At 35.1% G+C, this 13,687-nt stretch overlaps 1 protein-coding gene across 1 annotated transcript in view; it reads right to left on the bottom strand.

Moving 5' to 3' along the window:
* Window positions 1-13,687, bottom strand: part of NCAM2 (neural cell adhesion molecule 2) — a 227,056-nt gene that overhangs the window by 84,358 nt on the left and 129,011 nt on the right. Inside the window, exon 12 of the mRNA XM_007449094.1 lies at window positions 8,820-8,993. Within this exon, the coding sequence (XP_007449156.1) occupies window positions 8,820-8,993 (174 nt within the window). The remainder of the gene's footprint in view (window positions 1-8,819; window positions 8,994-13,687) is intronic.

The following is a 13,687-nucleotide window of genomic DNA, read 5'->3' as shown; positions in this document are numbered from 1 at the left end:
CTGCTGAATGACATTACAATCAAGTGAGAACTGATATTTATTTTTATGTCACACTATCAGCAATTAGAAGCAGATACATGAATAGTATATAATGAATTACAGATATTTATGAAGAAGGAAAAGTAACTAAACATCCACTAAACTAACATAAATTAGAAAAACATAAAGCCACTCTGAGGGCAAAAAAAAAAGTATAAGCTGAAACATTCATGACCATATGCACGTGTCTTTTCATAGATAAACCTAAATCTATCTTTTAACAAATGCCTCAAAGGCAATGAGTATAATTATGTTTTAAAAAGCTCTTAAAGTTTAAGATGAATGATTAGCACAAACTATAAAACAAATACACAAAATTAGCATTTTTTTCACTATTTTAAAATATATGAGTGCCTTAAAATATATCTTCAGAGTTTCAGCATAGGGTTACTTACACAGCCAGAGAAACAAGTTTTCTAAGTACAATTACAGATTATACATATCATTTTCAAAAATCTGTTTAAATGTACATATTATCTCACAGAAAAGAAAGGCAAACTCTAAACTATCAAAAATGAAGTGGACGGGGAGATATGAAACTAGAGGAGTAGCCGTGGAACTGCATTTCTATCAATTCTGCAGTCCCGTTGAAAACATCACTGGTGCTCAGATAACTGAGAGCTTTCACACAGACTGATTTTGAATATCATCACTGGGGAAAGAAGATATGAGAGAGATTTGAGGATGGGACTCCTGCATGGAGCCAGGAACATCTGAGTTCTTGGATGAAACTAAAAGTGTGAGCTAGAAAACACACACACACACACACACACACACACACACACACACACAGAAGACTACTGGCAACTACAATTTGCCTGGCTTGGCCTTGAACCAAATCCTAGTTTGATTGGGTGGGGTGAGGTGGGTAGATAAATATTTGTTTGACAATCAGTAACTATAAACCTGCTCTCATAGTACTCTCATAGAATACCTCAAATCAAGAAATTAATTTAGGGTGCTCTGGTGCTTCCAGCTTTGTAATGCTCCAAGGTAATTTCCAGAGGCAAACAGATATCTTCTGTGGAAGAATACACCCAAACCTAAGGCCTTGCAGAATTCCCAGTAGAGAAGATAAGCAAAATAAGAGATCACAGCCTAAAGCCATAAAATATACTAATAAATAAGCCACTCTGAGTGAGTCTGCTGAAACAAGCCAATGAACTAATAGAAATTATGTAAATTAAAATGTGATCATTGAATTAAAAACAATGAGGTTGAATGGCAGATTAAACATAAGTGAACAAAGAATGAGTGAGCTAGTAGACAGAGCTGAATAACATAATAAAAGAATGAAACATAATAAATATATGTAAGGAGATATGGTATTCTAAGCTTTCAAATAAGTTTAGCATGCTACTTAGATTTTCAGAATAAAGGAATAGAGAGAATGGGAGAAGAGAATATTCAAGAAGGTAATGATATAATATTTTCCACAGCTGATGAAAGATAGGGATTTCCAGATTCAAGAATCAAACTGAACCCCAAGCAGAACAAATACAGAAATGCACATTAAGATATGTACTATTTATTTAAAAAATGACAACTAACAGCAGACTTCAAAACAGTAACAATGGAAGCCGGAAGAGAATAAAATATTCTCCTTAGATTACAAAAGGAAAGTAACTATCAAGTTTGATTGTATACTCAGCTGAGCTGTAATTTGAAAACAAAGTTGAAATAAGAACATTTTTAATATAAATCTTTTGAGAATGAATGAAAGCTATGGATCTCCTCTCCAGAATATGTATATATGGACAATTACGAAGTTGAATACAATTTTTGAGATTCTCACTATCTCTGAAGCCTGTTCTCTGCTTCAGTTCATATAACTTTCACCCTTAAATCAAGCTACACTAGAGAGGGTGTACTTGGGCCACATTCTCTAACTCCCTTATAATAATGTTTTTAGTAAATTACCCTGATTCTTATGTCTGTAATGCATTGAAGCACAAAGGAAAGAAGCTACTATGCAATTATTTTTGTCTCAATTGATATTCTTTTGAAATAATCAATTACTACATCATACAGTCTCACAACTCACGCACACATAATATTTATCATATATTTTCTGGACTTTACTGTCATGCTGTAGTCTAGTCAACCATCCATACATGGGGTGGAATGAACAAACATGCTTAAAATGTCTGCCTTGATTTTCCTCCCTTCCCTTCCCTTCAGCTTTATTCTTTTCCAATAAGAAACTTTCCAATAACAGTGATATTTCACCTTTCTAATTCATATTTAACTCTGTCAGGCAAATTACCCCTTAAATTATCTATAAAACTACCTCCCATTAGCTATCGAAAACACATCACAACAGTCACACACACACACACACACACACACACACACACATATAACTCATATTCTACAAGGCAGTAATTTGTGTTCCACTTTCTCAACTCTTAACTGAATGAAAGATACAAAGTCTATAATAGTTAATAGTATAGGCTTTGGAATCCGATTTCCTATCTGGGTTTGAATTTTAGTTTCAATATTATTCATCCATATGACCTTAGGGATAAGACACTACACGTTATAGTCTCAGTTTTCTCCTTTATATGGATTGCCCTCAGCTTTATTCTCTGTAAAACAGAATATATTGATACTACCAAATTCTTCAGTTCGTTGAGTATTGACTTTATTTTCAGTTCTCATCACAATGACTACAAAAGAGTGAATATTTGGGACTGAATTGTATTCCTTCCCCCACAAATTTATATGTTGAAGCCCTAATGTGATCCTTTTGGAGGTGGGGCCTTTGGGAGGTAATGATCGATGAGGTCATGAGGGTGGAGAGATTAGTGTTCTTATAACAAGAGGACCTGAGCACTCAGCACACTTTCTCTCTCTTTCTCTGTCTCCCTCTCTTTTCTCTGTTTGGACATGGTGAGAAGGCAGCTACCTGCAGGCCAGAAAGAGGGTCCTCCTAGGAATCAAATCATATGGCACCTTGATCTTGGACTTCCCAGTCTCCAGAACTGTGGGAAATAAATATCTGTTGTTTAATCCACCTGATCTAAGACATTTTGTTACAGCAGCCTAAACTGAGACAGAAATGTTAGTTATCTTTAATGTTACATTAATTGCCTGATCACTGATATTTTGCCTCAGCAAGGAGGAACAACATAATCATTTTAGAAGATTATCTATGTATAGCGTGAGGTGGAATGAATATATTTTCAGAGTAATTTCACTCAAAACATCATTGACAAATCTTCATGTACTAAATGAGAATTTGCTCACTTATTAATATAAACCAATTTTGTTTCTCAAGTCAGCTAATAGATGACTTGAAAATATCCTAGAAAACATTTTGAGGGCAAAGGAACCATATTTAAATGTTCTGATGATTTATTTGACAAATATTTTTCAATAGAAAAAATTGAGAAATAGTGCTAAATAAATGAAGATCATAAATTCTTAGTTTTGTGTATACACATATTCATAACTACATATAGATACATGCATTGCAGAATTTATTATACCCCACAATTCAAACTTCAACAAGATTTTGATCTATGAAATTAGATCAGCTTTTGGGATTTTATTTAAAACAGATACATAATAAAGAGGATACTATAGTAAATATGGAGATGTCAGCTAAGATTCCCATTTGCTGCCTAGCTGGGGATAATTCAGGCTGCAGACGGTTAGGGTCTGTCTCAGGTGCAAAAAGCTGTCTGTAACACAGTTGTACTGTTCCCGGAGAAGGTTGCATCTGAGTAAAGAAGGAAGCAAGGGTATAAAGGACTGGCCATTTTAGCCTAAGGTGGACATTCTACAGAATGTAATACTCTTCATTCCAGACTTCCTTGATGGGTGGGCTAAGGCATTATCATGCCTCCAGTACAGGCCAACTTCCCTCCTGCCTGATCAAAGCCCTAATTCCTTTTACAAGTTACCTTGCAGTCCAAACTACATCTCTGTGTCTGCTACTGGATAATAAAATATGGAACAGTTGATACCAAAAGTAGGGGTCTCTGATGAGGCAGGAGATTTGATAGGGTATTCATCAGTGAGTTTGATGCATTAGGCTTTTGAGATGTACAGAGGAAAATGGAGCCTAGGCACTAAATGGTGCACAAGGCTGCCATGCCAGCATTGAACTTGGACCACAGCAGAAAAGGGCACTGCAACAGGTCCAAGCAGTGGTTAAAGTTGCCCTGCCACTTGGGCCATATGACTGATGCAGTGAACCTAATGCTGTTTGATGTTATTAGGGATGGGAAGAAATATTCTGTGGAATTTGTGGTCATTCCCAGGGGAGAATCACAATGAAGTCTCCAGGTTTCATGAGCAAGGTATTACTCTATTCTGTGCAGAATTATATACCTTTTTAAAAAATTCCTGGCATGTAATTGAGCAAGAAGAAATGACTGGCTAAGGGATCACAATCAGACTACATGGCCATGTAACTGGAGTTTCCCATCAAGACCTGCCTACTGACCCACTACATCTTAAGGTCACATTGCTCAAAAACCATCTATTGTAAGTGAAGTGGTCCATCCAAGTTGGACAATGTTGCCTTGAGAGATCCTCATCCAGTTGACTGAGGTTTTGTGGAGCCTGCATTGCAGTTCAATTACTCCATTTTCCTGGCTTTGTTTCTCCCCTTTTCTTTCAAAGATGTCTATCCCTAATAAACACCTTGCTGCTTCTGTAGACACAAATGTATTGAAAGGGGGATATATAACAGATTCACCTTATAGAGACTCAATAATAAGGTGCTATAAAATAATCCTTTCCCTTCTCCCACCTCTACCAAATTTCATCATTCCCTTTACCCTCTACTCTCGTATATTTTGGCACTTGAAATACTGAAATGAATGGGCATACTAGTTCCACTCATGGAATTTATAACCTAGGAGAAAAGATAAATCAGAGATTTGTAGTATAAGAAGTAGAATATGATATAATGTAATATATTAAAATATAAATACAATATAATGTAAGAAATATGTTGTTGCTTGCTGGAGACTCATTCTGGAGGAAGAGAGAATTTTAGTGTGAAAGCACTTCCAAGAAGGACTGATTGTGAGAGCACATTGTAGGTTGGCCAGGGTAAAAGGGTAATTCTAGGCATTGTTAAAAGGACGTAAGCCTGTCTGGTTGGAAAAATGTCAGCAAGGTTGAAGTATCACTTTTAAAGGAAACTGTAGTGACTCAATGAAAATATGTGTGCTTAAGGTAGAAAGTTTAAATCTAAACTATGTTATATATTCTAACATTCAAATTATTGATGTAAATTTTACAGAAAACATGACTATGATTATGCATTCCATATTTCATATTTCTATCAGTATAAAGCATTTATTATTCTCATCTTTACTATATCTCTTTATGTTATTCTATATCTTTACTGTATCTTTACAAAAATGGTACATCTCTTTGCTAAAGAAAGAGCAAATGCCAGACACACATTTTCTAGATTGTTAGGATTGGTTCCAGTGGGATTATCCAGCTTGTCCCTGGCTACCCTTTGCATTTATGTTTTTCTCTTAGTTACATATTTACATTCCTGCCTGTTAACCAAATACTAGGGCTACAAGATGAAGCACTTAAAGATTTGAGTTTTTATACATGAAATGAGATCACCTTGTCATTTGAGATATACAGTGTAAATTCAACATTAAATAAATCAGATTACTAAAGTGCACTTAATCTCAAGTCCAGCAACAGAAAGTTGTGTGGAAATGCGTGGGCCTGCTTCTGCTGTCTTGGAATTTTCAACTGCGATAATTCATAAAGAGAAGAAAGAGATGGAAAATACTAAGCAATTGAGAAAATGTTAGGCATCCCCCGCAGAGTTGAATAAGAGGCTGAACTGGCTCTGGAACCTCAGTCCCAACATTCCAACCCCCAAGCTCACTGCATCACACTCTGTATATCACTGCATCACACTCTGTATAAGCAGAAGATGACATGGAGAAGAATATCATTCCATTGGAGTAGTGCACCTTCCTCCTAGGAGAGGTCTCTCTTCCCTTCTGGCAGGTAAGGATAATGCAAATGGATGAACAGATCCATTGGATTTGTCAGCAAAAAGTGGAGGTGGAGGGACTTTGGCATTTCCATCCTCATTTGGAATTCTTGTTTTTACAGAACATTAATCTGTCTTCTGGAAGAGGAAACCTGTGAGGCAGTCTAGGTTCTTAAATTTCAGCTTAATAAAGATGTGGAACTTTTCCCCAGGTCAAATGAATACTCCATAAAGTTGATGGACTATAGTTACACTCAGGGCGAAACCTACTGAGACAAGGGCGAGGAGGTCAAGCTGAGCAGTGGTCCATCTGAGGACACTCTCTCTCCAAAAAGTCTTCTGGTGTGCTTGCACCCCACACATGCATCCCCAGGAGACAGGTACTTAGATGTGGTCTCACAGAGAGCACAGGTGGCAGGCACAGCACAAGGAGAATTACAGCACCGGAAAAATAAGAGGTATTTGACTCCTTTTTTCTCCCCGAGAGAAGATGTAGTTCATGCCACCTTCCCACTCTCAGCTCCCCAGGATAAGATCCAGCTGTATAGGGGCCAGAGAAAATATGAGTGCTAAATTGGACTTTATAAGTTTTAAGTTCTGCGGGACTTAACTGAATGTATTTGTACTTGAAGAGGACCATAAATCTATAGTGTCTGCTAAAGATGTTAAATAACAGAAGGAGATTTTCTCCAAAAATGATGAAATGAGTAATTGGATTAAAAAATCGTGTTTGTACTACACTGAGTTGAGATCATGCAGTAGTTTGGTTACATGATTGTAACCTGATTCAAGGAACTTATTAACATATCTTTGAAAGAAGAGTAAGCCACGAAAAAGAAAAAAAAAAAAAAATGTATCAGTGCAGATATTTCCCTCATGTAAAGGGGAGAAAGCTCCAGCCATGGGACTTAAAGTATTCTGATCTTATTGGCAAGCTTTAAGCTGTCCCAGTCTGAAGCCATTAAATGCCATATTCATGTAACTCCGCTTTCTGACATTAGAGACTCACCAAACAGACTTCTGACATATTTTCTTTCCTACGTAATATACACACGTACTCATTGTATAGACTCTGAATGTCTCATTTCTGGGATAGTGATTTCTCACAGTAAATCACCAAATGTTCTTTGCTATTATATACCACTGTTATAAGCATGGAAATTTGCTTCTGAGCGATGTATACATGGGGTACAAAATCAGGATTTTGAACTTGAAGAACTTGGCCAATCCAAAGCCATGATAAATTCTCCATGGTGTTGCAACTTTGTAAGAAGTCTTGGAAAAATCTATTCACCTCCTCCCTCTAACCCAGGGTGGAGGGGCAGGGTGTGGCAGTACTATTCTGCCGAGTGTAATTTCTATCATGTTCAGACCTCACATTTCGTTTCTTCATGTCTGTGATGGAGTGCCCACTATCAATGTTCTCTACTGTCAGAAATATCTTCTCTTTCTGTCTCTAGCCTTTCACCCTCTCTTGTTTTCTCTTTCTTAAAAAAATATGACTCCTAGATAATGATTTCTTTTACTAGTGTCCTTGAATTCACTCATTCATTCATTTTGTTCATGACCTTTATGCATCTTCTCTCCTGAACCACATAGTATGTGCACAAAGAACATTAACTATCCAGAACTTCTCATCATTAAAAGCAGTGATAAGAGCTGACCTGTTTGGGGGCATTATTTGAAGAATGTGTAAATTATTGATGATTGATTGACAAAATTCCCAACACTTCTATCAAAAACCTATAGTTACTCTTAGTCAAAACTGAACAAGCAGGTGCCAACACAGGTGAGCCTCAAATGATTTTATCTGTTCTGTCTCTATTGTCCACTAGGACAATTCTTCCCAGGAGGGCTCATGCCTTTTATAGAATCTTCACACTACATGTTAGGGTCAAGGCAGAGCCAGCAAAGGAGGAACACTCTGCAGCAGTACTTTCCTCACTATTTTATACTGTCATTTTGGGCCACAAGATGTAGTTCTATGTTGCAATTAACAGAGTCCAAATCTGGTAATTTAGTATTATTCCCTAATTTAGTTTCTTCTAATAATGGAGAAAAAAATCACATATTCACATGATGGAATACTACGTAAGTGAAAAGAACTGTTGCAAACTGTTCTAACTTCTCATAGCTAGGCTAATTCTATTATTCAAAATCTTATGAAACGCAGTAAAAATGTGAGTTTTCAAAACATAATTTTGAAGTAAATTTTGGTATGCAAGATCAATTTTTATAGATGGCTTCATGAGTATATATACAAGACATACATTTTACAGTATGACTTTCACACCTACTTATGAAAGAAATATTATTAATAAATGGAAAACACACACTTGATAATATTCAGCCATCAAATATAACATGTCAGCAATTTGTTTTCAAACACCCAAATTTTAAATACTAACTTTTTCCCTTGGAATTAAACTTTGGTGATTTTGCTAAACTTTTTTTTTTTTTTTTTAATTTTATTTTTGGCCTAGCTGAAAGGCTTACAGGATCTTAGTTCCCTGACCAGGGAGTGAACCCAGGCCCATGGGAGAGAAAGTGCCAAGTCCAAACCACTGGACTGCCAGGGAATTCCCAAAACTCTTTAATCTTTACTAAAGATGGAAACTTTTCTACTCTTTATTAAAGTATTCTTAAGAAGAATAAGACAGTGGGAACGTCTTTCCAATCCTATCTCATTAAAAGAAAGAAAAATAGCATGTTGAAGGAAAATAAAAAGGTAATCACACAGGTATGTTGGAGATCAGCTTGAATTAACCAACACACTTGGAAATCATTGACTCACTTTGAACTCCATGGGAGCGTACTATTTTCCAGGTTTCTGATGCCACTTCTTTAACATCCACTTGATAGTGATTAATAGGCACACCTCCATGGGAGTCCGGCTTGCTGAAAGAAACCTTGGCTGTCGTCTGTGACAGCTCTATAATCTTCACTCCATAGGGATTGGATGGCACATCTACAAAGGAATAAAAACAAAGGAAATATAACCCAGGTAATGTGGATGGCCATTATTAAGACTTATGGTGCTCTGAGCACTAGGAATAAAAGAAAATTGCTGCCTATATCACTTAATATATTTGAATTACAAAGCTTGCATAAGCCACTGAATGATCTCTTCAAATTGCAAGAAGGTATACATTAGTAAATATTTATTACTATAGAAAATAAAGAGTAAAATATTCAATATCAAATTTCATTTATTGAGAGAATAATTTTACTTCTGCCTTTACTATACAACATAAGCATTTTATTTCCATTCAAGGAAACAATCTCATGAGTGTGTGCATGTGTGTGTTTGTGTGTGTGAGAGAGAAAATGCAGGCACAATTAAAATATAAGAATAGATTTTACTGAATCATTAGCATAAAGAATTATCTTTTGTGAAAATGTGAGATTTATTTCCATTTTGTTTATTAAAATTATATTAATAACTTGGTGGCAAGTGTTAAGTTTAGATAAATTGTCATTATGAACTAAATAAAACTGTAAACTATCTTCTAAAATTTTATTTAAGTATCAGTTAAAATAAAGTTAGATATTTAAGTTTAATCCCTGTATTTAAAGGAGACAGCTACAAAATTCTTCTTCTATGTGTTTTTGTATTAATCCATTACTCACATTATTTCAAACTCAAGAAGATATCCTGGGTGAAATTTCATTTTCTTTTCTAGTACACAAAGCTTTATAAAGAATTATCTGAAAGGTCGAACAGGCAACAGGAGAAAATAAGAGGGAAAAAAGTCTTGAGGAAACCTTTGCTCTGGAAACATGAGTAATTAGAGGCATGTTAAACATTAAAGGAATTTCTCTCGGCCCTTTCTGTCTCTCAATCTCTCTCTCTTTTTTTTCAATATCACATTTGAAAAAAATCATAAAGATTGGAAATTTACACTTAGTTTATGTAAATTATATGCATGTGTTATATAAATATGTAAATAAAATATATAGTTCCATCTCTGGAATTAGCTCTACAAAAACAAAAAGAAAAAAAAAACACTTGATTGAAAATAATGCAGTAAATGTAAATTTTTGTTCTGATATAATCAAACATTCATATAAAAATCTCTAATGGCTGTCAAAAGTTAAATGTGCCTTATTTGCTAAAGTTAAAAGAGAGCACTGTAGGTCAAATAAAAATACGCTTTATAAATGGTACTGGGCAAGAGCCAAGAAGGCAGGTTTATGGCCTTTTAGATATTAATATTGTAAAGAAATGCAACAGTGTACAGTTCAGCTCTAATTAGTAACTATAAATTATTTGGAGATCCTATGAAGTGCATTATGCTGTAACTCTAAGGTTCAGAAATAAATGTGCAGAATACTGATGCATCCCTAAGTCATATTGCTATTAAAATCTTATCTGGAAGTAAACATTTTAAATTATCTTAATAATTTATTTAAGTGGTCATATATAAACATGATCATAGTTTTAAAAGTTTCTTTAATCCTTGGGTTATAACTATAGGTTCTTTTCATCTGTAGGTTTGAACTAAAGTTTGAAGAGGAGGAAAAAACACACACACATTGATTGTTCTGAATAACACTACCAATTCCTCACCTCATGCTGAGTGACTCTCTAATGTCAACTAGGTCTAGGTTGGACATCACAGCAATGATAACCTTTAGTTTGAGGATACACTTCAAAAGGAAAGGTTTTAAGTACTAGGGAAGGAGAAAGAAATGTGATTCTTCTGGGGTCTTACTTTTGACCATATGGCATGTGTACGGTTCTGGGTTCTTACCCTCAGGGCAGAAGTATACACCATTTGCTAAGCTGTACACCCTGACATGGCACACCAACCAGGTTTTATTCGTAGCACAAAAGTACCATCACCAAAGTATAAGCCAGTGGGCATCTTTTTCTAGCCATATAGTCTATTTTCAGACCTGTTGACTCTTACCTTGGTTTTTCATTTACATTTATTTTTTTATTGGCCTCTTCTTTCTATTACCTGACTTAAAAGCAAAGTATGCTTATGATTTGCAACTCTAAAATCTTCCTAAATATTTTTTTTCCATTCTGATTTTACATGTCCAACCACCCACTGACTACTAAATTATGAATTTCTTGTAGAAAGGGACAAAATATTTGATATACACAATTTATACATGCATGTATACATACATATATACATACATGTATCATTGAAAATACTGATAGACTATACTCAGTCCTCAGAAAATACACGATGTATTAAATATTTCAGTAATTAAAAACAGTACACAAAGGTACAGAGTATGTCCAAGTGAATAGTGCCTATGTAGAACCAACATCTCTAATTCTTCTCTCCACTCTCTCAATTGTTTTGTAATCACATTCATCCTTGATTCCACCTCTGATATACATCAAAATTAGTCACAAAGTTATTTTCATCTTTCCTGCATTATAATTCTTATATCCATCTTTTCCTTCCTGTTTCCACTATTAACTCCCAAGCCCAGGCCCTATCTGCTTCTACCTGCAATGCCATTAGTGGCTCTCAGCTTCGTTTTCTATGGACAGCCCACCAAATTTCAACCCATATGGCAGGTAATGCAAAATCAATTTTTCTAAAGTACCATTCTGATCATGTCACTTCCCTGAGGAAGATATTCAGGAGCTTCCTCCTCTTTACAACAGCAAACTTAGACTTTTCAGTCTGGCTTTCAAGATCCTGAAATATCTAACCTCACTGGGTGTATGCAAGCATATTGTAAAAGATAATCAAACTCAGTCCAGTGTTTCAAATAGGGCTTGTGGATGTGAATTCCATACGCAACGCTCCCATCATTGTTAGCGTATTTTTCTAAATTACTTTGTAGCACCTTCCATCTTAATAATTAATGAATGTCACCTATCACTGAATGAATAAATAGGACAATGATGCAAACACATATTTATTTACTCTTCCTTTTCACCTCGACTGGTACCAATATAGGGTTCGATGAAGAGCCTGGATATATATAATCAGAATCTATGAATCCAAAGTCTGGTCTTCCTACTTTTGTCAACTTCAGCCTTGGACAAGTCTCTTAATCTTTTCAACCATCAGTATTTTTCTCCCTAAAATGGAGATTAGAATAATATCCACTGCTAGGATGCTATGAGTATTAAATAATGAAGAACACATAAAACAGAACTTGAAATATACTAAGCATTTAGTAAATATTAGTCATCATATTCTTTGCTATCCTTCTCTGGTAACCATCCTCTTACTATCACTTTATTTTGTATTCATTGACATCTATCAATATTTTAGTCAAATGGTAGGTAAAAGATACAATACTGAGGTTCAGCTTAGAAATGTTTGCTGTGTATAATAGCAAAGACTTGGTGTCACGGTCTAAGAGTCAGATAGGAACAGTCTCTGGAGTTGCTGTATGATTCTAGGCAAATTAAACTTACTGGGTACCAGTTTTCTTATAAGTAAAATGTTAATAATAATAACATTAAAGTTGCTGTTGTAAGGGTGAGTTGATGGATATACATCACAGGACATTTACAAATATTATTCTCAGTTACCCTTTCTTTAAAATGACTCTCAGAGTCTAAATAACATTGATGAACATTTTGATATTTAAACATATGCCTAAGTCATAGTTTGATCAAAGTATAAGTGAGAAAACTTATAAAATGTCTGCCTTGGTAATTACTTTATCTTGTAACAGGTAAAGGAACAATGAGAGGAGTTTCTCCTCTGACTTTAATTCTGATAAAATAAAAGAATACAGTTAAATAAAAAAGAACTAATAAGTAAAGTAAAAGTACAAGAAACTTTATGAAAAAGGAAGAGGGCAATAATCAGATATATGTACAGATGTTTGGAAATAAAGTGAAAATAATACATCAAATATTATGTTCCCCTGTCTAACAAAAAAAAGCATCCCAAAGTGAAGATGCCCCCTATAAGGCAAAATTCTGAAAGCATATGCCCAAAGATACTCATGTAGAAGAAAAGAAACAGAGTTGAAGAATATAATGCACCTGCAAAGGATATCTTGGATGAGTAAATATTTTAAATGGAAAAATTTCAAATTGAAGATGAATCATGGGATTACAAAACAGTATTTCCTCAGGATTCAGGATAAGGTGAGAGTCAAAAATGTTGAATACAACAGCAATATAAAAGATGATTTGTGGATGTTTGTGCATGTGTGTGTATTTTAGATCTTTAAACTCTCTTCCTCAACTGTGTCCTCAATTATCAGAGAATAAATAGACCTTGATATCAAAAGTGAAAAACAGAAATCATCAAGTGAGTTCACTCAAATTGTATTCTATCAATTTTGGATTAATGGAAGTCCACCCTTCTCTTTCCCAAGGCCAAATTCTCCATCTCTGAATGGTGTTTCTTTTACTTTTTTCTTCTGCTGAACACGGCATCACCAGGTAGCTCTTCTCTTCCCTTTTTCTTCTCTTTTGGAGTTTCAGTCTCTCTTTCTTCTCTGCCTTATTACCATGAACTATAAAAATCTCCCAAATGACAAATTTTCTTCTGTTCTACTCCATTCTCAGGCAACAAACTCTTCTTTTATTTCCCTGTCACACTGATTGAATAGATTGTTCCTAATTTCTGTCCCAACATCTTTACTTCTGGAACTTTGGTTTCCTAGAATGCTGGGAAGCTGGCAACTAAGGTAGGGTTCAGAGTCACTGACTCAACTCTTTCT

This window comes from Lipotes vexillifer, unplaced genomic scaffold (assembly GCF_000442215.2).
Source record: "Lipotes vexillifer unplaced genomic scaffold, Lipotes_vexillifer_v1.1 scaffold1400, whole genome shotgun sequence".
Taxonomy (NCBI): Eukaryota; Metazoa; Chordata; class Mammalia; order Artiodactyla; family Lipotidae; genus Lipotes; species Lipotes vexillifer.
This window is presented reverse-complemented; position numbering and strand designations above follow the sequence as displayed.